This window comes from Clupea harengus, chromosome 7 (assembly GCF_900700415.2).
Source record: "Clupea harengus chromosome 7, Ch_v2.0.2, whole genome shotgun sequence".
NCBI classification, from domain to species: domain Eukaryota; kingdom Metazoa; phylum Chordata; class Actinopteri; order Clupeiformes; family Clupeidae; genus Clupea; species Clupea harengus.
In genome coordinates this window covers 18,930,060-18,953,413 of record NC_045158.1, presented here as the reverse complement: position 1 = coordinate 18,953,413, position 23,354 = coordinate 18,930,060, and the positions used below count along the sequence as shown (strand labels likewise).

The 23,354-nt window shown below is 40.5% G+C and overlaps 1 protein-coding gene across 1 annotated transcript; it reads left to right on the top strand.

Annotated features, from left to right (window-relative positions):
* The first annotated feature begins 68 nt into the window (after positions 1 to 68).
* suds3 (SDS3 homolog, SIN3A corepressor complex component) lies at positions 69 to 8,376 on the top strand. The gene is made up of 12 exons (XM_012820354.3): positions 69 to 274; positions 1,509 to 1,578; positions 1,885 to 1,940; positions 2,382 to 2,453; positions 2,603 to 2,622; positions 2,758 to 2,914; positions 3,349 to 3,444; positions 4,000 to 4,061; positions 4,334 to 4,355; positions 5,064 to 5,169; positions 7,593 to 7,677; positions 7,990 to 8,376. The coding sequence occupies exons 1-12, from the start codon at positions 163 to 165 to the stop codon at positions 8,086 to 8,088; spliced, it is 957 nt and encodes a 318-aa protein (XP_012675808.1). The 5' UTR covers positions 69 to 162; the 3' UTR covers positions 8,089 to 8,376.
* The last annotated feature ends 14,978 nt before the right edge of the window (positions 8,377 to 23,354 follow it).

Sequence of the window (23,354 nt, the reverse complement as noted above, 5' to 3'; positions counted from 1 at the left end):
ACAGCTGTATTAAAACCAACTGTGCATTTGGCAGTATTCTTCAGGCTCCTTGTTGGCCTACTAACTCTTACTACTCATGGGTCCTATCACATTCAAGCGCTGTTTTGTGTTGAGAAGTACATTTCATCGTAGAAGTGGTGTTTATGTTTGATAAATCACTAAATGGCATCAACTCTGTTGTCGCCGGTGGTTGATTATTACAACGATGAAGAAGAGCTCGACAGTGTGGATGAAGATGACGACAGAAGTTTTAGGGGCAGAGACTCGGAAGAAGGTAAATAGACTAACGTTAACGTCAACTAATTTTCTGGCTAGCAGCTAACCGACAGTGGATTACTCCACAACCCGATTTCTGATGTAGCCATGAACTAAGTTAGTTATCTATCTAAAACTCTAAACATTAGTAATGTTAAATTGTGAAGTATAGGATGTTAGATAACTTTATCCTTTTCAACTAGCGAAAGGAATAGAGTTATTGTTGGAGGGCGTTGCATCGCTAAATATCATTGCAGTTAAGATGTTTAGACATCAGACATTTGCTAACCAACGAGCTAGCGCGTTAGCATTCTGGACTACATTTCCCGAAAGCGTCGTTGAGTTACCACTGTGGTGGTAACCGTTGAGAGAGTGTATTTTAAACGATTTATCTACGATAGTTAGCTGGTTGTTCAACGATGCTTTCGGGAAACACACCCCTGAATTGTTCTTGTAATCCAGTGCCACCAAAGTGTTTCAGATGCTTCCCCATTGACTAATTGTTCAGTTAGCTGTGTTGTAGCGGGTTTGACGTTACCCATCATTTGAAGGATAGTAGTAGTTAGTCCGTTATGGTGTGCCGTTACATCAATGAACTACCAGTAAAGTCTCTGGCACTGATCTAGATACCATCATCAATTACAGGCAGAAATCTAAATTGCCAAACATAACTAACTTATTAACTAAGCAGACACGTTAGCTAGCTAAGCTAATAGTTAAAACGACTTCACCAAATTGCAGCTAGCTTGCTACGTTATATATTGTTTTTGCTTGAGGCTACAGTATTTGCTATGTAACTGAGGATATGGAATGCGTATGCCCGTTAAGTACACGTTTTTGCTGCAACAATTATACCTCGAAGTTACTTGGTGATTTAAAAAGATTGGCCATGGACTCTTAACTGTGATCTATTGAATTAAACGCTGTTATTTCAACGAACCAACTGTAAACACTGCAAATGAAACATGATTAACAAAAAAAGCTAGTTATTTGTTTGACAAGTGAAGCTTGATATGGCGCTGTAATCTGTCAATGGGGGTGGAGATGAATAGGATGGATGTCTGCCAATATGTTGCAAGTAGTCTCTTCAGGATCCCTAAGAATACAAATATTTTATTTAATGTGATGATTCGAGGTTGAATGAATGCACGTTGTGTAAACAACCACCTGTTTGTACCTTTTCCTGTTGCATTGACACAACCCTATGTGTTGCATGCAGTAATACGGTTTTTTTTGTTTTTTGTTATTGGCAGACACAGAAGATGCTAGTGAGACGGACCTAGCAAAACATGATGAGGATGACTATATCGAGATTAAAGAGCAGTGAGTACTAGCATATGTCATATAAATATTGTGAAAACCTGCTGTGACATTGGAATACAAATATACACACACTTTTACACAAACGTTATATACTAATATTTAGTCTACAACTAAGTGGACAAAGCATTGGCACATTCTAACATATTCAATTTAAGATTAATGTTACTTTTTGTCAATGCAGCCTTATATACGGTCAACTGACTTTGAGATGTGTTGTGTTTTCTAAAGGCTAGTAAGCATATCAATGCAAATGTCAGATATCTAGGTCTCACACAGCCTAACTTGTCTTTGTTCCTCAATCTGCAGGATGTATCAAGACAAATTGGCATCACTGAAAAGGCAGTTACAGCAGCTTCAAGAAGGTGGGAAAAGTGTGTTCTGCTCTTATTAAAGATGTGTAATCAGATATTGAAATGTCCTAATGCATATGTGACAAACACGCCATTATTTATAGACAAAGTTTTATAGGAGGCAAGTTTGGTTTTAGGACTGCCCCATTTGCAAGCCCCTTCTTTTACACCAAATGAGGTCCAATATCAAACATAGTACCCTAGCCTCAGTATATGGTCCCACGGTGACTTTCCTGTTTCTACCAAACATCCCTTACTCTGCGTAGGGATAGAAAGGTGTGCTATGTGATGACATTAGAGGGCAGCTGTCTTCCTTTGTATATGGATAAGCATTAGTGATACTAAGATCTGGCCTTTCTGTAACTTCTCCGAAGTATGATCGTAAAAACTGTAGATTTCTCATCCAGCATATCGTTGAATAATGTTTACTCTTGAAATTAATCTTGTCCACAGGCACGTTGCAAGAGTATCAGAAGAGAATGAAGAAGCTAGATCAGCAGTACAAGGAGAGGCTTCGTAATGCAGGTTGTACAGCCATTCTGTACTTAAGTCACCAGTTGTCTCTAAATAAACAGTATAGATGTCATTCACTGTCTTTAAAAATGTTATCTTAAAATAACGACCAGTGAGAATGTAAATGGCATGCCTAATAGATTGTCATGTCTGGTTTTCAGATCTGTTCTACCAACTAGAGGTAAGTACTCTAAACAAACTGTGTAGTTACTTTCCATAATTGTTATGATAGAACACATTCTACTTATTCTCATCCCTTGTCTGTTTGTTACTAGACACACACACGCTCACTCACACTCGTACCTATGTCTTTCAGACGGAGCAGGTGGAGAGGAACTACGTCAAAGAGAAGAAAGCTGCGGTGAAGGAATTTGACGATAAGAAGGTTGAGCTAAAGGAGAACTTAATTGCTGAGCTGGAGGAGAAGAAGAAGATGATTGAGAACGAGAAATTAACAATGGAACTCACGGGCGGTAGGAACCACAGAATAATCAGATGGGGACTGGGAGGGGAGGGGGAGGAGTGGAATGATAAGACATCAGGGAGGGAGGGGGGGAAAGAGGGGGATTAACATCTGTAACGTAGCACGAAGATGTAATTTATTTTTTCTCTGATGTCCGTGGAATCATTTTTTGAAAGGAGAGAGAGGATTGAGAGAGACGGCGAGAGAGAGCCTCCAAGACTTCTGAAGAATCGCATTCGGAATTAACAGGATGCCCAATTACTGTGCGCTCTTTCATGGAGGCATTAAGTCTGATTAGTCGCTTTGTGGGAACTTTAAATTCTCAATTATCACTCTCCGATTGAAGGCGGTGATGTGCTAGAGCTATTTCCCTAATTGTTTCAGCCTCGACATGTCGCCTCAAACACCCCTTGTAAGTCAGACTAAAACTTTTTCTCTCCTCAGATTCCATGGAAGTGAAGCCCATTATGACCCGTAAACTCAGGAGACGACCCAACGACCCGGTTCCCATCCCTGACAAGAGGAGAAAACCTGCTCCTGATATCCTTATCAAACCCCTTTCCCTCCTCTCTGAAGACATTTATGCTTCTGCATTTCTGGGTTGCTGCCATAGCACTTAGTAATGTCTGAGGAACCTGCCCTAACATTCTCAAATGAATAGCTTTGTTTGTTTTCATTCAAGGAAATTGTGCTATTTGCTGCCAAGTCAACAATATCATAATCAGTGTTGATTGTGCTTGTGCTTGATGGATAATTGCATCTCTATGAAAATAACCTTTTCTTTTATCATCTCACACATTTCATATGGTCAGTGTGCTTCTTGAGGAAAAGAGGCAAGTATTCTTGCAAATCAACCGGTGAATGCTTGATTGTACCATTGAAGCCGCACACATTTATTCTGTTGATAATTACAGCCTATGTTCATAATGCCTCTTTGAATTCCCACCCACACAGTTCTGGGCTGTCAGTCATAGTGCAGTCACTGATAGGGATCAAAATCCTTTCATATCATTTCATTTTTCTTTTTCTTAAATGTAATGTTTTTTTCTTGATGGTGGTATTAATAGGGAAAGTATCGACCTTAACTCTCAGCACCTCAGTTAAACTATTTGCTAACAGAAGAGCAGATTATGGAAGATCTGCGAACACTAAACAAGGTGGGTGGAAGACAGATGCATTTAGTCAACTGTCATGGTGACTAAATGTTTGTTTTTTGTTTGTTTATTAGCCATATCTAAATCATTGTCACTATGATGGAGTGATGGGCAAAACACTTCTGCATTCCTCCCTGCATTCCAGTCTTGTTTTATTTAGTTATAGTTTTATAACTTTTGTATTCTTGGTTTAATACGTTTGTACATTTTTTTAACTTTTGCACAGCTTTAAATCCTACAATTACTGGTGTAACTGAATTTGTATTTCTTTACAGTTGAAGTCACCAAAGCGACCTGGTAAGACATACTTATAATATACATTAATATATTCATGTGCATGCATTACATTTTTTTTTTTGTGTGTGTGTTTAACATAATGCATACCTCGCATGTACAGGATTATGGATGACCATGTTCAGGTAGCAGAAAACAATGCACGGTCGAGGTGGTAATGCAGCCACGATGCAAAGATGAAGTGTATTATTATCTTACACCTCGAACCCTGTGTTCATTATCCTGCTGATACCATGGTTGCCACCCTTGCGTTTTGTCAATTTGCAGAAATAATCTCCATGTTTTGACCCATAAGCGGACTTGTTTGTAGGACGACTTCCACCACACATTGAGTTTAGTGTTAAAAAACAAAGATTACATTGATGACCACAGACAATACTTTAAGTACAGCTCTTTATTCATAAACAAGAGTGTATCAGTGACCTCAAAATCAAAAACCTTTTTGCCAGCGCCTAATATAGACAGATGCAATTCTAAAAAAGACAGACATTGATTGATCAAGTTAAAAGTAAGCCAGGTGCAGTAGAACCATTCAAATAAGCAATTGTATCCATGTTGCAGTTCTAACATGAAGCAGCAGGGCTGGTATGCATGTCATTCTTCTGGGCATATTGAATTTAAGCTGGTTTTGCCTGACTTGTATCACTGCCCCCGATGTGTGATGTACTTTCTGTGCGTTAATCTTGCTTTCTGGTTGTCCTCCCTGTTTAGTCTCCCCCTCGTCTCCTGAACATCTCCCCACCGTCCCCATGGAGACCACAGTGCAGAGATACGAAGCACGGATAGAGGAGGGAAAGCTCTACTACGACAAAAGATGGTACGTAAAGCCTGTTTGGCCTGATCTCAGTGTTTCTGAAAAGGTGCAGTCCTCGATGCTGGCGAAAGATTGTTGATATTTCAACTCAACAGCCAATCAAATTCACCCCTCCCTTCAGTGCTCCTGAAGCAACGTTGTAGATTGGCTGGAATAGTCATTTGCTCTGTCTGAGCCACTATGTTCGTTACGAGCACTAGAGCTTTTTTTGAGCGCACACACATAATGGACACACATATGAGGAGACATTCGCTGAATTTGACTAAGTGTATTGGAATACAATCGAGAGCTTTACCTTTTAAAGGGTGGTAGTGAATACAGCACTTTACCCTACTTCTCGGCGTGCTTTTATTCACTCATGAAAGTTTACAGTTGTGACTGTCCTATGCAATATAGACTGCTCAGCTTAAATGTTTGATCTGTTGTTTTACGCAGCAGTTCCATTCTTCAGCCACTAGGTGATACCATTTCTCTTTGAAGTTTTCTATTGAGGCCTTCAGGAAAATCTTATATTATATGCAAATAGCCTGTGCAGTCCAGCTGAAATGTCTTCTAGACACCAAAGGTTTCCCCCCTCCCCTTAAGTATGTTCCATTAGAAGTCATACTTGTAATAGCCAACAGCACTCTTCCGGTGGTAGAACATGCCCTAACAGCTGTGACAGAAGGACCTTCGTGCCTGATTTCACAAAATTCCTTGAAATTGAGCTACAGTAGGCGTCATTGCATTGACCATCCCCATCACAAGTGTCACAAACAGATTAGCTGGTTTTCTGCTTTGGCAGTCACGTATGCGCATGTGTTTGTGTTTGTGTTTGTGTGTGTGTGTGTGTGTGTGTGTGTGTGTGTGTGTGTGTGTGTGTGTGTGTCGGTGGCCTTTGGGCACAGAAGGCAAAGCCTGGCACTCATCACAGTCATTCCTTTGAAGCTGAAGACACAGGCCTTTTATTTATTTATTTATTTATTTATTTATGTATTACCAACTGAAGGAAATGTGGTTGTCTCTAGCGTGCGTACAGGCTGTGAGGCCAAGTTGAAGTGCTCTTCTGCATATCACTGCCGGGTACCTGCTGGCTGATGAGCTGAACCGGGCGGGGGCAAGGAAAAGTAGTTGCCACAGGCAGACAGCAAGTAGATTGCGCCTCCATAACTCCCTCTTTAGAGCGATTACTTTTTTTTTTTCCTTCTTTTTTTTTTTTAAAAGCCCGCCTCAAGTCAGACAGCCAAGTGTTTGAGCTCTCTGCGGCCTCGAGGGTTTGAGGAGACCTGCCTCACATCTCAGCTCCAACGATTTTCTTATTTTATCCCTCTCTCTTTTTTTCTTTCTGTCTGTGAAGAGGACCCGGGTAGAGGTTGACTCTGGATGGATCGGGTCCCGATGTGCCGCTGGTCCGCCCCACAGTTGGCGGCCATCTATGGCGAGATTGTAACAAACAGCCGACACTTCAGCAGCACATTATAGCAGCTTGAGAGGAGCTCTTGAGCTCTTCAAATGAAATCTGTCTCACATATTCTTAGTGGGCTGACATGTGGCGCTGAAGATTACCTGCATAATTTGCACTTTGAAATTGGCCGCAGGCCTGAACAATGTAGGTTCAAGGTGACTACGATGCCCCCCCCCCCCCCCCAATACCTGAAAGCACACAGTTGATTCCCGCAGTTTGTTACGGTTGAGTTTCCTGAGAATGCCTTTTTTTTTTTCATCTAAGTGGCTTTGAGACAACTTTAGTCCAGTGTTAAAGATGAAAATATTCTATTAAAGCAGCAGTAAGGAGTACTAAACTCCTGAACTACTGAAAAGGCATGCACAATCCTTACAAACGGCAACAGCAGCACATTTGGCACTGGTAAAGGGCTTGCTAGCATGCTAACTCATGTCTTTTGGCAATGTGCTATGAAAGCTTTTCACATTTTTGCAAGGCGGTCCGACCCGGACCACAGAACTACGTGGTGTATAGCCTAGGTGGCTAGTTGGAATGACAGATGTGTCGATCTGCCCCTTTACATGACCATATACCATGGAAATTAATTTGAAGATGATGCCAGTACAAGCTTATAAAAACATTCTTCAGAAATTGGCAAAGTTGCAAAAAGTTGTTGTTGTGTCCAGTCTTTAAGAGTGGTGTTGCCTGTGTTTGACAAGTTCACACTACTCTAGCGGGTGCGTCACTACTCTCTCCCCATTAGCGCTGTTTCCACTGGATGCCAGTGTGTGTGAGTCAGACATGTTCTGTGTCTGACTCACACAATTTCATTAGATAAGATGTGTCATTTAATGTTGATTTCAAAGTGCTGGCATCAGAACCACAAAACAACCTGGCTCGGTCTGCATTTCTCAAGATGGTCAGTGACCAGCAGTTTGTATATCAGTTGTGTGCATGGCTAGTATTCATGGTAGGCTGTGTTTTTCTTCCCTTACTCTCCCAGGTACCACAAGAGCCAGGCCATTTATCTGGAGTCAAAGGAGAACACCAAGATCAGCTGTGTCATCAGTTCCATTGGCGCTAATGAGGTAGGCAGCTGAGCGATTTGACCAACGCGAACAGGAAGGATTTCTGTTTAATTCCTTTCTGAAGTTCATTGCTTTTACTGTAAGTGGCTAAACAGCTGTTAATATTAAAACACTGGGATTGTTTTTTTGAACATACTGGTGTTCAAACGTCACATCTACAACATTGCAACGTCGTCCACTTCAAATCTACAAAAGGTCCCTTCCTTGCATACCAGCTGATCTCTAGCAGCAGTGCTATAGCAGAATTGTTGAATTCTGTGATCCAATCTCACAAACCCTTTTTATTCTTTGATTCTTTAACTTTTCTTTCAGATCTGGGTGAGGAAAACAAGCGACAGCACGAAGATGCGAATTTATTTGGGGCAGCTACAGAGAGGAGCGTTCGTCATCCGTCGCCGGTCGGCAGCATAAAAATCCACCGTCCTCAGCCTCTCTCCTTCATCTCCCCCTCCCTCCTCCCCTCTTTTCCTCCTGTTCCATTCCCCTTGTTAAATGCTCCGATCCTTCGGTCTTCGAGCGTGGCTCCCTCCGTTTCATCTCTCCTTTGCGTTTTTCTCCACCCTTACTCTGTGCCTGAGGTGGGCTTCTTCTGCCAAGCGACCCCTCTTTCAACCCACCCCTTGTTCAGTAGCAGAGGAGAGGGAAAAAACCCACCACCGCACGCCAGCGACAACTATTTTCCATTTACCTTCCCCCCCCCCCCCCCCCCCCTCCCATTTGTGTACTTTTTATCTCTTTGGCCTTTTTTCTCTTAAGAAGGGAGGAAGTCTTGCAAAATCCATCACTGTTTTATTTTTTTATATTTCTGTGGTTTTCTTGGTCAAGATGTGCAAATACAATACAAAAAGACATGCAAGATATATTTTCTCACAACCTTTAGGTCCTAATTCATGCCAATTTTTTTTTCTTTTTGTAAAAAGCATTTAAGTAGGAGCAGGTTGTGGATTATGGAGGGAGTGGCATTGTGTAAAAAGTTGTATATATATATTTTCTGAGTGTACATGAGTGCAGCTGTCCATGGTCTTTTTTTGTTTCCAGCCAGATGATGTTCTTGGCGGCTAGGCTCAATCATGAATGTGGACAGTTTACAAGTGACGTTTGTGTTGTGTCCCATTTATTAAAGAATTTGGCTTACCTTTTGTCTGTCATTCTTCATTTTTGGCTGGGAGTAATTCTTCATCCCTGTGCTTTCACTTCTTTTGCTAATTTAACACACCGGTAGGCTCGTTCACTCTGTTATGTTATTGTATTTCAGCGAGCCATTCCTCTCACGAATTGACACCGATATCTAATCATATTTTTTTTTGACCAATTTTGTGAGTTGTGGTAAATTGCCATTCCCATTCCGCGGCTTGTCGTTTCCTCCCCTTTCTGGCTGCATACACAGAAACGCTTTCTCCTCTCCAGCTTGTGTTAGGCCTTATGTCACCTTCCCTGCAGAAGTTAACAAGCAGTTGGCCTGCCCCTAATGATGCTACCTGTCAGACTAGGTGCCAATTGTTTTCCTGTTGCACAGAGATTGCAATGCCTCATTGTTGTTTGTGAGTCTCGGATGCATTTGTACCATTTTCTTTGAGCATCAGTTTCAGACTGGAGTCAGTGGTGCTCCTCAGGCTTTCCAGTTGGCCAGTGGTCTGTGGTTGCAACACTCATTTGTAGGCATGGTCTTAATGACTACAGAAAACTACCCTGCTGTTAACACTCAGTTTGTCAGCGATATAAATCAGTCTTTTAATATTTGCATTCCAAAGAAAACTTTTTTTGAAGGTAAATGTCTGAGAGGACTGTTAAAGCAATTGTGCAATGCTATGTGAAGAGATATTTCTTTTTCCAAATGTACAATTGATAAAAGAACACTTCAAATAGAAATATGTATAATGCTCTTATTTTAAGACTCTTACCTATCACTAATGAATGCAGTAATTAACAAATCATTGGGCTCTGCATAGATAAACCAGTAATGCAAAATCTGAGGTTTAAAGATTATTAAGGTATTCAAATTGATTGTATTTTTACTTATGAGAAGTTTTTGTTGTAGCCTACATTTCATTACTTAGTAAGACCAAACCATTACCTTCAGAATTGACAAACACTAATTAAAATGAAATGCTCTAGTTCATGCTTATGAATGTTAACTACTACTTAATGCAAGGTAATCCAAATGTAATGAAATATATTCGTATCACAAAGATAACCCTTTTAAAATACTTTCAGAGAGATCATCACTGCCCTTAATTTATAAATACGGATTTAAATCGATAGTTACACCCTGAGTGTTTCTTGACTTTGCCAAATGTTTCATCACCTTGCTTATCTCCTCGCATCATTTTCTGTGCATACCTCCAACTTTCCATCCATCATCCTTTCATTGTCAGGTGGTCATAATGGGGTTCTCTCTGACTTCTTCTTCAGACATGTCTTAATTGACTCAAGTTTTGTGTCCCTCTGCCTTGTCAAGTGTAAACAGACAGAGGCCAGCCGATCCTGTCAGAGTGTTCAGCTAAGTGTGGATGTCTTTGACTACTATGGGGTGTATCTGCATTCCATTTGTAATGTTTCGATGGCCGCCGACAATGACATGGGTGCGGGGTCAGCACATTTGATGATTGAGGAAACAAATACTGTCGACACTGAATGAGGGGATAATGGGAAACTAATGAAAGAGCACTGGAGTGCTCTGTTAACGTCTTGTTTTACAGACCCTAAGGGTAATTGGCAAAGATCTTAAATATACATAAAAAAGAAAAAAAGATTGAATTTCATTTTACATATTATGATCTCAAAAACCATGCAACTACAGTGCTTTTTCTAGCTTTGTAAGCAACAGCATCATACATAACTGCATAAACAAACTGCCCTGCCTCCAAAGCAGCATGTAAACTGTACGAAAGGAAATGGCACTCGGTTCAGGACACTGGTTAGAGCCAACCCGAGGACCGTCATACCAAAGTACCATGTATTGGTTACTGAAATGTGATGCACTTATTCAAAGGCTGTGTGAGAAATTGTTCCAGGATACCAGCTGGTTTTCCTTTCAATTATCCAAGACTACTTTGAAGTTTCATCCTCCTTAATCAGTTCTACATCTTCCTGGGAGGCATTGGCCCTTGCATTTATCAACCAGCATTAAAGCTGCAAGCTGCTCAGGAATCTCAGCTGGGGGTTTCAGCGGATGGACACCCACGAAACCAGGTCTCGCTCCATGTTTACATTGTTGTGGGGTTTATCTCCGTGTGGCAGGCAAGTTCGCTGTAAATCGTCCCCGCCGAGACGTCACGGCTGACCTCAGCTCAGATTCCACTCAAGCGGACCATGAAGCCAGAGAGCTTCAGTGATCGACTCATGTGTGGCACAGTGCAATCAGTCTAGTCTGTCTAAAACCAGATGCTTTTATTATATGGACTCGCAAATGAATGGTGAGGTTCATCTCATTCTTTGTGATAAGTGATTTCTTGTGGATTTCTTTCATTTTTACAACATCAACATTTTGATTTGAGCTCCACCACTTACTGACCTCAGCATGAATTTGTTCTGAGAGATTGGCTTTCGCTTTGTGCAATGCTGCAGAGACTCCCACCCTTTGAAGGATGTTGATTATAGTACTTGTCAGTCGCAGCATTTGATTTTTCTTTACAATATCCACACTCTGCCCTGGAATTGAAATTATTAGATCGTTGTGAGGGGTGTTCTAAAAGGCAAATGTGACTGGCTTGTTAAAATTCCGTGTACACCTTTGATGTGTCAACTCAGATGACTGTAAACATAACAACAAAATATAACAACATAAATCAGATCTTAGTAGTCATAGGTAGAGTGTAGAAGCAGTGGTGACCATAAGCTTGTATCTGTCTTTTGATGAATACTGAAAAAAGCATTACGAATTATTGATGTTTATTTGACAGAGGCTCAGACGTTTGTTAGATACTGTGCTTGTAAACTAGATGGCACGCAAGTTGACTTTATGGATAGATAGATCTTTTGGAAGTATTTTATTATGAAGTCACACACATCCTCAAATAGGAGCTCCTTTCATCAGATTGTTGGTGGGGCTCTTGATGACAGAAGTGTGAGTAATGCAAAGGAAGGGTCCCCATCAGTCTATATGAAACTATCCCCGATTGGATCGCTCCCCTTGTTTAAAGGGCAATCATTAGCTCCAAATGCTCTCAATCTGGGCTACGAAAAAGGAAGGTCAGAGAAAGTTATGAATAAATAACACAACACATCTGGCTTCATCCATGAGGGAAGTGGAGACACAACAATCACAGTATGAATAATTCAATAAACAGAGCCAAATCAGGCCAGCAGGCGGCTTCTCTCTCTGTTGCTTGGCAGCGAGATGTGGGTGATAATGCTCTCGTCTGTTTTTTTTATTTTTTGCAAAAATGTAATTGTTCAATCTGTCACCAAAATTTCAACATGGAAATGCTGACATTTCAAATGCTTTTGCTTGAAAAAAAAAAGTTTTTTTTTAAAATGTTTTCAAGCAGAGTATTTCTCATTCAGTCTTATCTCCCTCAAGCATGCTCTCATGGTCTACAAATGTTTCTTAGCATGGAAACCTCAAGAATGATTTCCTCCCAGAAACAAAGTGTAACTTGGTTCATCTAACAGAGCTGTATATCATGGGCGTGGGGTGACATCATGCCATCACTACATTATCCACACCTCTGTCGGGTTGTTTGCTTTGCTAAATCAATGTTCTCCACAACTACATCAAAGGAAATCTGTCTTTTTCATGTGATTGGTCAGAAACGTGTTTAAACGGCACTCGACGACTTGCTTGGTTTCTACATCATTTAAGTAAAAATACTGACTTCTGCATAGATGCTCTTGATCTTTTGCTCTGCTTTGGGTGCATTACGCCTGGTCTTTATTTCCCATTTAACAGCATACAACCTGAGCGCCCTTGAACATGTCTTTCAGTAGAATTAGACAATGAATGAGGTGACTTTTTCCCTTCTGAATAGATTTTTTTTTATAACAAAAATCAGCCTTATAAGCTGAGAGGGCTAGAAGGACACCTAAACCCCCACATCTCCCCCGTGGGACAGAATATTTCCTTGTCTCCATATTTGATTTGTCATACCCTTCTCCATATCATCTCATCTTTTATTTAGGTGCTGATGGAGATCTCCTGTATTCTCCAGGCAGAAGCCGTGGGGTATAGTGTCTTGATATAGGCCGGCTTGAGAGTGACTGTGGACACTTTTCTTTCAAATAGCTTTTTTAACAGACAGGGTGTGACAGAAATGCCACTGTATTAAATTACCCAAGCATGACGGAAGTCATAATATTATCAGCTCCCCAGTTTTATTATAAATACTTTATGACTGTTTTCTAAATCTAGGTTTTTTTTTATATTGTATTGTTTTTTTATATTCTCCTCAACAACATTGTTGTTGTATTTACAACTCTCTCAGCCGCAGGCTAAACCAAGTAAGAATTCTTAGGAGAGCGAAAAATGATCTTTATTTTTCCGCTGTTAATGAAATACATGAAAAATAAAGGAACCCTTGGTGAGATCTGTAGGATTGTGACAAATTAAATTTCTGTTTGCTCGTCCGGGTGATTTACCGGCCGTTATTTGTAATCTGGCGTGGATCCCTCTGCAGAACTGCAGCCGAGAGCGATGGAAGCATGGCTGCAGATCGATCGATACAGCGGAGCTCCGCTCCCTCATCTGTGAGGGCCGGAGCATTAATGTAGAGCATTCACCGCTCTCTGTTTTCAGCTCTTTCGCTGCGACAGGGCCACTGAATCAATTTAGTGTCCTCGTAGGCTCTCCGTGCTTTAAATCAGTTTACGACTCAAACCCGTCCTTGGCCTGCGAGATACGACAGGTTCATCATTCAAATCTGGGGGGGGGGGGGGTAAAAAGCAGTCAAGATAAATGGGCGTTTTCTTTAAATGTGGAGTGAATACAATCAGGAAGCATATGCAAGTACACAGTCAGACAAAATACTTCACAGCAGATTAACAGTGCATTAAATTCAATGTCTTCCATACATTAAACCTTTCACAGACGGTTGTTTAAAACGTAGTTTTGCATATATAATTCGCAATTTTTCGTACGTCATTCTTAGGGCATGATAAAATCCCAGTCCTGCACAATATTTCTGTGCATTGCATGCATTTAGTTTGACTCGTATTGCAATTTCACTGGCCCCCAAAACAATTGACTTTATCCCAAACACCTGAATAAAAAAAACAGCTGCGTCAGACCGAGTGGTAGTTCATGTCTGTCCGTTGGAACTGAACTGAAGATCTGCTGCACCGGTCATTGAGGTCGGGCCAGTCTGACTGGACTCTTGAGCTCATGCAGCATGAGTGTCAGGCTTTCCACTGGCATCCCTCCTAAAGCCCCAGAAGTTGTCCTGCCAGTGGGACCTTCAGATCCAGTAGCACACATAGACACAAACACATAGGCGGAGATCCCGGGGGGGACAGGGGGGACGTGTCCCCCCCTACCATAAAGTTGTCCCCCCCAACAGTCATTGTAAACACAAATAAATCATTTTAAAATAATATAGTAATTAGGGTGACCAGACGTCCTCTTTTACCCGGACATGTCCTCTTTTCGAGACCTAAAAAATGCATCCGGCAGGGATTCCTAAATCGTCAAGGATTTTGCCTCGTCGGATATTTGTGTTTCTCTGGGTCTTTCACAAGCTAGTTATTACGCCCTTCCCTTACGTTCCACCTTCTTGCGCGAGCTCTGACTGTAGAGAAAACTGTCATTGGTCGACCGCCTTCTCAGTGTTGCCAGATAATTATCCTCCAAATACGATAATTTTGAGCCTTTGGTAAGATACTTCTCCATTTCCAATCTGGCAACACTGCCGGCACCTTGCCGCCTCCCCTAGTTGCATTGTGTACATCTGCATGTGAAAAAGATGTCAAAACTTTGTCACAAGGGATGGGCAGGGGCGGGGTCAAATCTGGTCACCCTACTTGAAATTCATCATCTTTATTCTGCAAATAAAAGTGTTAGCTAGCTCTCTCGCCCTGCAAGGTAGCAAATGCAGTACGAGGACAGCGTAGAGAGAGAGGGGGATAGGGCCAGACAGCAATTTTTGTGTCCCCCCCCCCCCCCAGGAATTACTCTCTGAAATTTTACCGTGTATTGTCCCCCCCTACAACGAAATGGGATCTCCGCCCCTGCACACACACACACACACACACATTTACATTTAGTCATTTAGCAGACGCTTTTATCCAAAGCGACTTACAATGTATACACATTGTACATTTACACTGATGGCACACTGCACATCAGGAGCAATTAGGGGTTCGGTGTCTTGCTCAAGGACGCTTCGACAGTGGGAATCGAACTAGCAACCTTCTGGTAACTAAACGACTTCTCTACCTCCTGAACCACAGTCTTCATCCACATAGATAAACGTGCACACACACATAGACGTGTACACACACAGACACACACACGCACACACACACACACACACACACACATACATAGACATGCACATACACATACACACACACACACACACACACATACATAGACATGCACATACATACACACACACACACACACACATACATAGTCTTGCACATACACAGACACACACACACATACTCCCTACCACCTTCTGTGAACACATTTCTGTCTATGTCTCTTCTATCTCTGTCTAGGACTGGCTGCTAATCATTTCATGGAGGGACTGGAGAGCATTTCAGTCGTTAGACTCAAAGGTAATTACACCAGTAACAGATGTAACATGTTTCTGTTGTTTCTTCATGTTTCTATGCTGAAATACAGTGTGTTTATAAATGTTTAGTTGCGGATTCCTAAATGAAAAGAGAGTCAATGGTACAGAAATGAAGGCCTAGTTGGCAGTCCCTCACCTGCTCATGGTTTTCAACCCCATCCCCACCCCCTTTACCTTCACAACATGTCTATGATGGCATCCGCTTCCGGCACACACTTAAAGACCTCCTGACACACACACACACACACCACACACACACACACACACACACACACACTTATGCACCCCCACCCTCTTACATCATTCTAAGATGCTGGAGCTGTGACCCAGCATACCCCTTTCACTCACTGCCATGGATACATCATTTCTTCTTCCATTACCTTTACATTAAAATTACTTTCAATTAAGGTTGCCATGACAACTACAGCGATGGATAATGACATTCTGACATGCTATTTATTTCGCCAAAGCTGTTCTCCAGGTTTCTATCATTTTGTCTCACATATTTTGTCATGCCAGTCATATTCTTTCAGACATGCGTGTTCTTGTAAATCTACTGTGAAGTCTTCCAGCACCTCTATGCATGTTAGCTCGTCAGTATTTTGATCCTGTTATCCTTGCATGCTCAAATTCTTTCCCATTTTGAGCTGAGATGAATGCAGAGCAGGCGACCATCAGATGAGGCAAGAGAATGAGATGACTTTACTTGGCTGTCTGCCTCTTCTGTTCAATTTGTCATTTTCAGTAAAGCACTGTATTTGTTTCCATTAGGGGCTTTTACAATTGCCCCCTTTTTACTTCAGCGTCCACAAACTGATGTCTGGCAACAGACTACGCCTGAAGATTGGCTTGCTAGCATTCGAAACTATTTTCCAAGACAAGCGGGTGGCTATTAGATGGAGGAAGATGTGGCAGTCGTTATTAATGTGTTTTTGAAAAGTGCTAAACGTTATGGATGAAGACTGTTATTAGTTGTGTCATAATGCAGACATCTGCCGCTGTCATAACAAGTGATTAGACTTGTAGCAAAATGTGTTTCCTAGCTTCCAGTCACACCCCTGTCTATTTGTGCAACACTGATTCTGACAATGTCTGTGTTCATTGAGGGAAGGGGACAGCATTGCCAAGAGCTGAATGACTGAAATATAGGCTGTGGAGGTGGCAGAAGAACATATGCTTTTGATTTAGGTTTACATTCAGAACAATTACAATTACATTTCATGTGACGGACACACAACAGTGTTATACTAGTAGTCATATGCAGTATAATGATGCTTGATGTGCATTTGAAACAGCATTGTACTTCCATCATGACAAGTGAACGGTGTCTTTTCTTTGGTTAGAGGTATGCTGTTAAACCTTACAAGCACCAAATAGAGGTTGGTAGAGAAAGGGGAGGGAAATCTTTATGTAACTCGTCTCGTATGCAAGTGATTAGTCACACGTGGAATCAAATGTAAGGTAAGATGAGGATGAGTGAGTTAGGTGAGGTCATCCTTAACTGGCTTATCAGGGTGGAAACCCAAAACAAATATCGTTTTAAGTGGGATGATTAAGGGAGTTAATCTTAATCCTAATCTTAGGCTGCATTTCATCTAAATTTAAAAGGGAATCTTTTACAGACAGTTGTGACTCCTATACTTGGATAGTTGACCGACTCTATAGAGACTGGAGATTACGGACCAATTACATTTTTTTTGAGGTTAGTGAATAAAACAACAAGTTAATAAAGATGTAACTTGTGTATGTAATCAGGTCACTTAACTATAAACGACAGTGCCTGTTTTAACTTTGAATTAAATGTAAGAACAGGCTTTAAAGAATATAACCCAAAACAAACTAAGAGGGTTAATACAAAGTAAGAAAATACTAATGAAAGTATGAAACATCATTGTTTGTCAAAGGTATTTCATTAAAATTTCTCATTTTCTGTGTACATGCTCACCAACAGTAATGTGTATAAGCTACATGAAGATTCACACACACACACACACACACACACACACACACACACACACACACACACACACACACACACACACACACACACACACACACACACACACACACACACACACACACACACACACGCACACACTGGCCAGTCTCTTTCTTGACAGTTTAACAATGATCACCGTAATGATAAAATATGTGACATCATATAAAGCAGAATGATGCATAACTCAAGCTGCCTGCCCACTATCATCAATCCACAGTTCCATGCCTCTGATTATGGAGGTTGTCTAAAATATGGATGAATTTGATCTCTTTTCGCCTAATTCTGCCAATGTGCAAACCCTTTCTGAAGTCAAGCCTCTGTCTCTCTGTCTGTCTCTCTGTCTGTCTCTCTGTCTGTCTGTCTGTCTGTCTGTCTGTCTGTCTGTCTGTCTGTCTGTCTGAATGGATTTTTGACAATTACGTAAATGCAGAATCTCTCCTCTTCTTGAGATAAACCCACAGGTTTTCAATTGAATTTAAAGTAGGTCAGGGGACTGGGATGGCCATGACAAAAGCTTGATTTTGTATTAATTTACCCGTTTTGGAGTGGATTGAGTGAATGTGTGATTTTGGATTGAAGTTTTAGCTTCTTGGAAGTGGCAGCCAGATTCGATTTATAATCAACTGGTACTTCCTAGAATCTGTAATACTGTGCATGGGAACAATACTGCCTGCTAACTGTTCATATGGGCATTTTAAGTCCAGCAGTTATTTTCTTGTATCCATTCCCTGCCTTGTGCAAGTCAACACACTTTTGCCTTATTACAATGGAATCTCTCCTCTTGAATGGATGACTAAGAGACTTGGGCCCTGTGTCACCACATTTTCCTACCCCAGTGAAACAGGAAATCATAGTTGACTGCTTAAAATTTATTTTAATAGGATTTACTTAAGCCAACTTAAAATTAGTTAAATATGAATTGGATCATACTTTATTTATGTTTCCTTAATTTAAATTTCAATGGGTGCCAATAATTGTGACATGTAATTTGGTTTTAAAAATGTTTTTTTTTTCCCACTAATGTTTGCTTTATTATCAGACTAAACCTACCTCAGATAAAGGTATTTACAGGTAATAACATTTTCAATATAATATTAAGATTAATAAAGTGAATGTTTTATAAGCCTTTTCAATCATCTTCATCAAATAATAAATCTATCTATCTTCTCTTATCTTTCCGGTTTGTTTGTTTACTTAGAGTATGTATATTAATATTTTAGGTAAGGATTCCCAGCTATAGCTTGTAATTCCCAACTAAGCAAGTGTAATACTTTCGTCTGCAGCTTCGTTTAGTTTAGCTTAGCTTTGCTACGTTTCCGTTGCATTTGGTGTCTTCTTGTTATTTAAACAAATGATTCACTGTTGAGATGCTGTGCCCTTTTTATATCACTCATATTGACAGTATTTGTTTACATTTCTAACCAGGCCTTCACTCTGAGGATGATGAAGGTAAATATGAACTAAAACAAAAACAACTCCTGTTTTTGATTTTCCACGCAAAGAGATGAAAGAGGACTGTTTGTCTCCTCAAATGTGGAAGATGCCTTTCATCTCTTGTGTTGTGTTTCAAAAAGGGCGGAGAAAAGACGAGAAACCACTGACAACAGAACAAACTAGTGACAATGGAGTTTTGTCTCAAGAACACTTTGCTAAATGCCTACATGTTGTATAGTTCAAGAATGTAAGAACCTTCATCAGGATTAGTGCAGTGTGCTACGGTCAAACAGTATATATCACAACTTCAACTTGCAGATGAGATAATGTTAGAGGATAAAGGAAGCACATAAATACAATAGAGAAAGAGCAAAGGAGAGCAGGCAGTTTTTCAGACTCCGGCACCGTCCAACAATTCCTCTCTGGTCCAGCCCAGCTCAGCTCAGCTCAGCTGCGGAGGCTGATGTGACTTTGCTATCTGAGGTCAGACGCTGAACAGCCTCTGGATCAGCGTGGTGTTAAGAGCCGCCTTGGCACGGGCCTGAGTCTGACTGAGATGTTCAAAGTCCGTTTGCACAATGTGTTTCTCCCGCCACGAGGCTGCCAGGCCTGATAAAAGTGCTTATGTGTGGCATGAGGGGGGCTTATGGGCTTGCTGCTGTTTGGACAGCGCAAAAGCTACACATCATCCTGGGGGAAATCCTGCTAATATGATAATATAATAATTTTTTCTTTCTCTTTCACCCGCACTCCCTCCCTTCTCCCTTTCTGTAAACAGCATCAATATTGTTATTCCACACCTGCTGTTAAGTAATCCCTTCCTGCAAAATTCAATGAGCAAATGCCAGTTTTTTGTTTGCTCTCATTAGTTCATTGTGACCTGCTCCATTTTTCTTTGTTTTTTAATTTGTTGGGCTAATCTATGTAGAATGCTGGGGTTCCCAGTCGGGCAGATTTGTGAGCTTACAGGGTGTTGATGTGATAAGGTTGGGTCATTCTTAGCCTTCTTCTCTCTTCTGGGGATATAAAGTAGCATCTTCAGGTGACTATGGGGTCACACAAAAGAACAACGTACTCCACATACCTAATGTAGTTTGTACATACTGATGGTATGACTATATAGTGAGCTCCCAAATCATTCCCTACACATTCATACATACTTTTGTAATTTTAGGTCTCTCATAGCAATTTTTTTTGTCAGACGTCTCTTACTCTGAAAATGAGGCAGCAGTGATGTCCACTGAAATATCTGCTCCTCTGTGGCAGTCATTCGACTTGGAGGAACTTATCTTGTGCAAGTGGAGGCTGCGAGGACAAAACACAGGGATAATGGACTTCTTTTGTTCTCGTCGTATCTCTCTTCATCGCGATTCTAACACTGACCTGGCCCAGATGTGGCCCGGATAGGGTCCAGACAAGGCCCAGATGTGTTCCAGATTTGGATGCTATCGGAGAAGTCCCTTGTGCCGTCCCAGCTTTTCAGATGTTGGCTCTGTTGCGTTTTTAAACGTAAAAAAAATTGCTCTCGTGTTGAGGGCATAAATGCTGGTATCTAAGACTGTAAGTGTGCTGTCACCTCCTTCCTCAAACGTTCACACACACACACACACACACACACACACACACACACACACACACTGAATACAACTTTTTGCGTCACTGTTTGGGGGAGGTTGTGGACGAAAATGAAAGGAAGAAAAAGAAATCGCCCTGTCACAGCTTGAAACCTTAATGAGGCAAGAACCTAGGAGAATGATCGCTGAGGACATTGCATGGAGAATAATCAAGTTGAGCTGTGCAATCTCAATTGTTTCGGGGAGTGGGATAAAGCATAATGATAGCACTTTTATGGAAATACAAAGGGAAGGCCTGTGTCTTCTTGTTGCAGAGAATACCTTATCAGCATGGCTGGTCTTGTGATTTGTTTTTCTTGTTCTCTTTGCCAAGGCTATTTCTCATGGTGGGTTTCTCTGTGTGGAGCCCCACAGTGAACCGTTATCCTATTTATAATCGTTTCTTAGTTTTGCAAACGCAGCATGCATAGTCATGTAGAGATCTAATTTAGTGTGTAATTGTTTTGGAGGTCGTCTGAATGACTCACTGGGTCATTCTTTTGCTTTGGTATTCACAGATAGCACATGCATGTCATAGTTTTGGTATGTGTTATTCTTCTTCTTCTTGTCATTATTATTATTATTATTATTCAGAAAAATAATAAGAAGAAGAATTATTACTCAGGTAAAAGAAAAGCATTAACCTCAACACTGACATTTAAGGCCATCAAAGCTTCATTCTTCTCCCTGAGCTTTCGTGTTGCCGCGGCCTTTCAAAAATCCATTATCTCTATCAACTTTTCAAACTTCACATTTCAGAGACCGCTTACGACTCACTCCTAAAGCAAAGCCCGAGTAGAACATAACAGGTAAAATGCTGCACAGATTTTTCTCTTGAAATTGTCATCATCATCAAGGTAAACACTTGTGTGATGTGTATTTATCTGGTGTATTTTATTGAAAAGGAAAATAATCACTTGGATCTCGAAGCCCTTTGTCTCCAGTCACTCCTTTAATTCATTTTCAAATGACCTGTCATAAAAAAAAAACGTCAAAAGGCGTAGTTAGTCACAACGCAAAACCTTTTAGGAAGTAATTATTTTGAAATACAAATTCGTCATGCTCTCTGCCATTTATATTTGAAACACAAGTGTGTGACAGGGCTGAGAATATTATTATTATTATTAATGAATGTATGTATTTATTTATGTATTATTATTATTAATAATAATAATTATTATTAATTATTATTAATAATAATAATAATGATAATAATAATAATGATAATAGGTACCTAATATTGTCTCTTTAAATGTTTTCATTAGGCTAGTATTACTGGCTTTTTTATGTTATTTTTAATCTGTTTTCTACTGTAATGTCTAATAACATTCAGTAGCAGAGGAAGGTCTGCCACAGTCCTGAAAAGTATATTCTGTACAACTGATTTTCAGAGTTCTCTACAGGTTCTCTACAGTTCTCTACTGAGCATTTCTCAGGTGTCTGTGGGTGTAAGCTTTTCTCGGTGGTTCATAGTAAATCAGTAGTGATAGTAATTCATGAAAATACAGAGCAAAATGGACAGCTTCACTGTGACAACAAGATCCCACTGCACACCCAGAGATGGCAAGAAAGGGTTAAATCCATATCAGCCGCATGACATTTAATAAATACATGACAAAATACTTTGCCATTAAACCATCAACAGGCATGAATGAGGCATTGTTTCCATCAGTGTTGATATTAATTTAACAAATGGTTTTATCCTATTAATTTGAAGTTTCTGCTACGATGATCTATGCTTCATATTAATCACCACACTGTGATGTCCTTGTGTTGTGTGTCTATGTGTGTCCATCATGTGTGGAAAGAGATTCATGTTTTTATCCATTCATATTTCATGTTCTGCCATTCTCAGCCCTGTCACACACTTGTGTTTCAAATATAAATGGCAGAGAGCATGACAAATTTGCATCCCAAAATAATTTAAAGGTTTTGCGGTATGACTAACTACGGCTTTTGTCATTTCTTTTGACAGGTCATTTGAAAATTCAAGATCCAAGTGATAATTTTCCTTTTCAATAAAATTCACCAGATAAATCACACAAGTGTTTACCTTGATGATGATGATAATTTCAAGAGAAAAATCTGTGCAGCATTTTACCTGTCATGTTCTACTCGGGCTTTGCTTTAGGAGTGAGTCGTAAGCGGGCTCTGAAATGTGAAGTTTGAAAAGTTGATAGAGATAATGGATTTTTGAAAGGCCGCGGCAACACGAAAGCTCAGGGAGAAGAATGAAGCTTTGATGGCCTTAAATGTCAATGTTGAGGTTAATGCTTTTCTTTTACCTTTTCTGAAGAGATGACAGAGCTGGGTTTTAAACAAGATGAATGTGTTTTCGCACAGATGGTCTGTGCACAAGACACTTTTAAAAAATAATTCCATAACACCTTTGCATACACACACATGGTACACATAATGACATACAGGGACCACACAGTAAACACATCTCTGACTAATAGATGTCAAATGTGATGCATAGAAATGTTAATTTATCCTTGTGTAGATTTGCCTCTGTGCAGTCATCTGTATTGTCATTGCCTGAAGCTCAGACATCAAAGTAAAGGTAAACAAATGTTTCTTCTCATATGGAGGGATTTGCATCATATATATTCACAGGCAGTAAAGCTCCAATGGTTTTGTGTGGTTGCTTCACATCTTCAGCTTACAGTTTAGTTATTCTGAACTATTTTGGTCCAAATAATATTTTGGTCTTTGAGGATTAAGTGAACACAGGGGCTATGCTGCCCTTGTATTGTTTCACTATTTTGTCACACTGTTCAGAAAGAATATTTAGCATTTTATATTGGTTACATAGCAAGACTGTTCTCCAGGCCCAATGGCTATATGATAATTATACCTCACTCACTGACTGGCTTCATATAGTATCCACAACACATT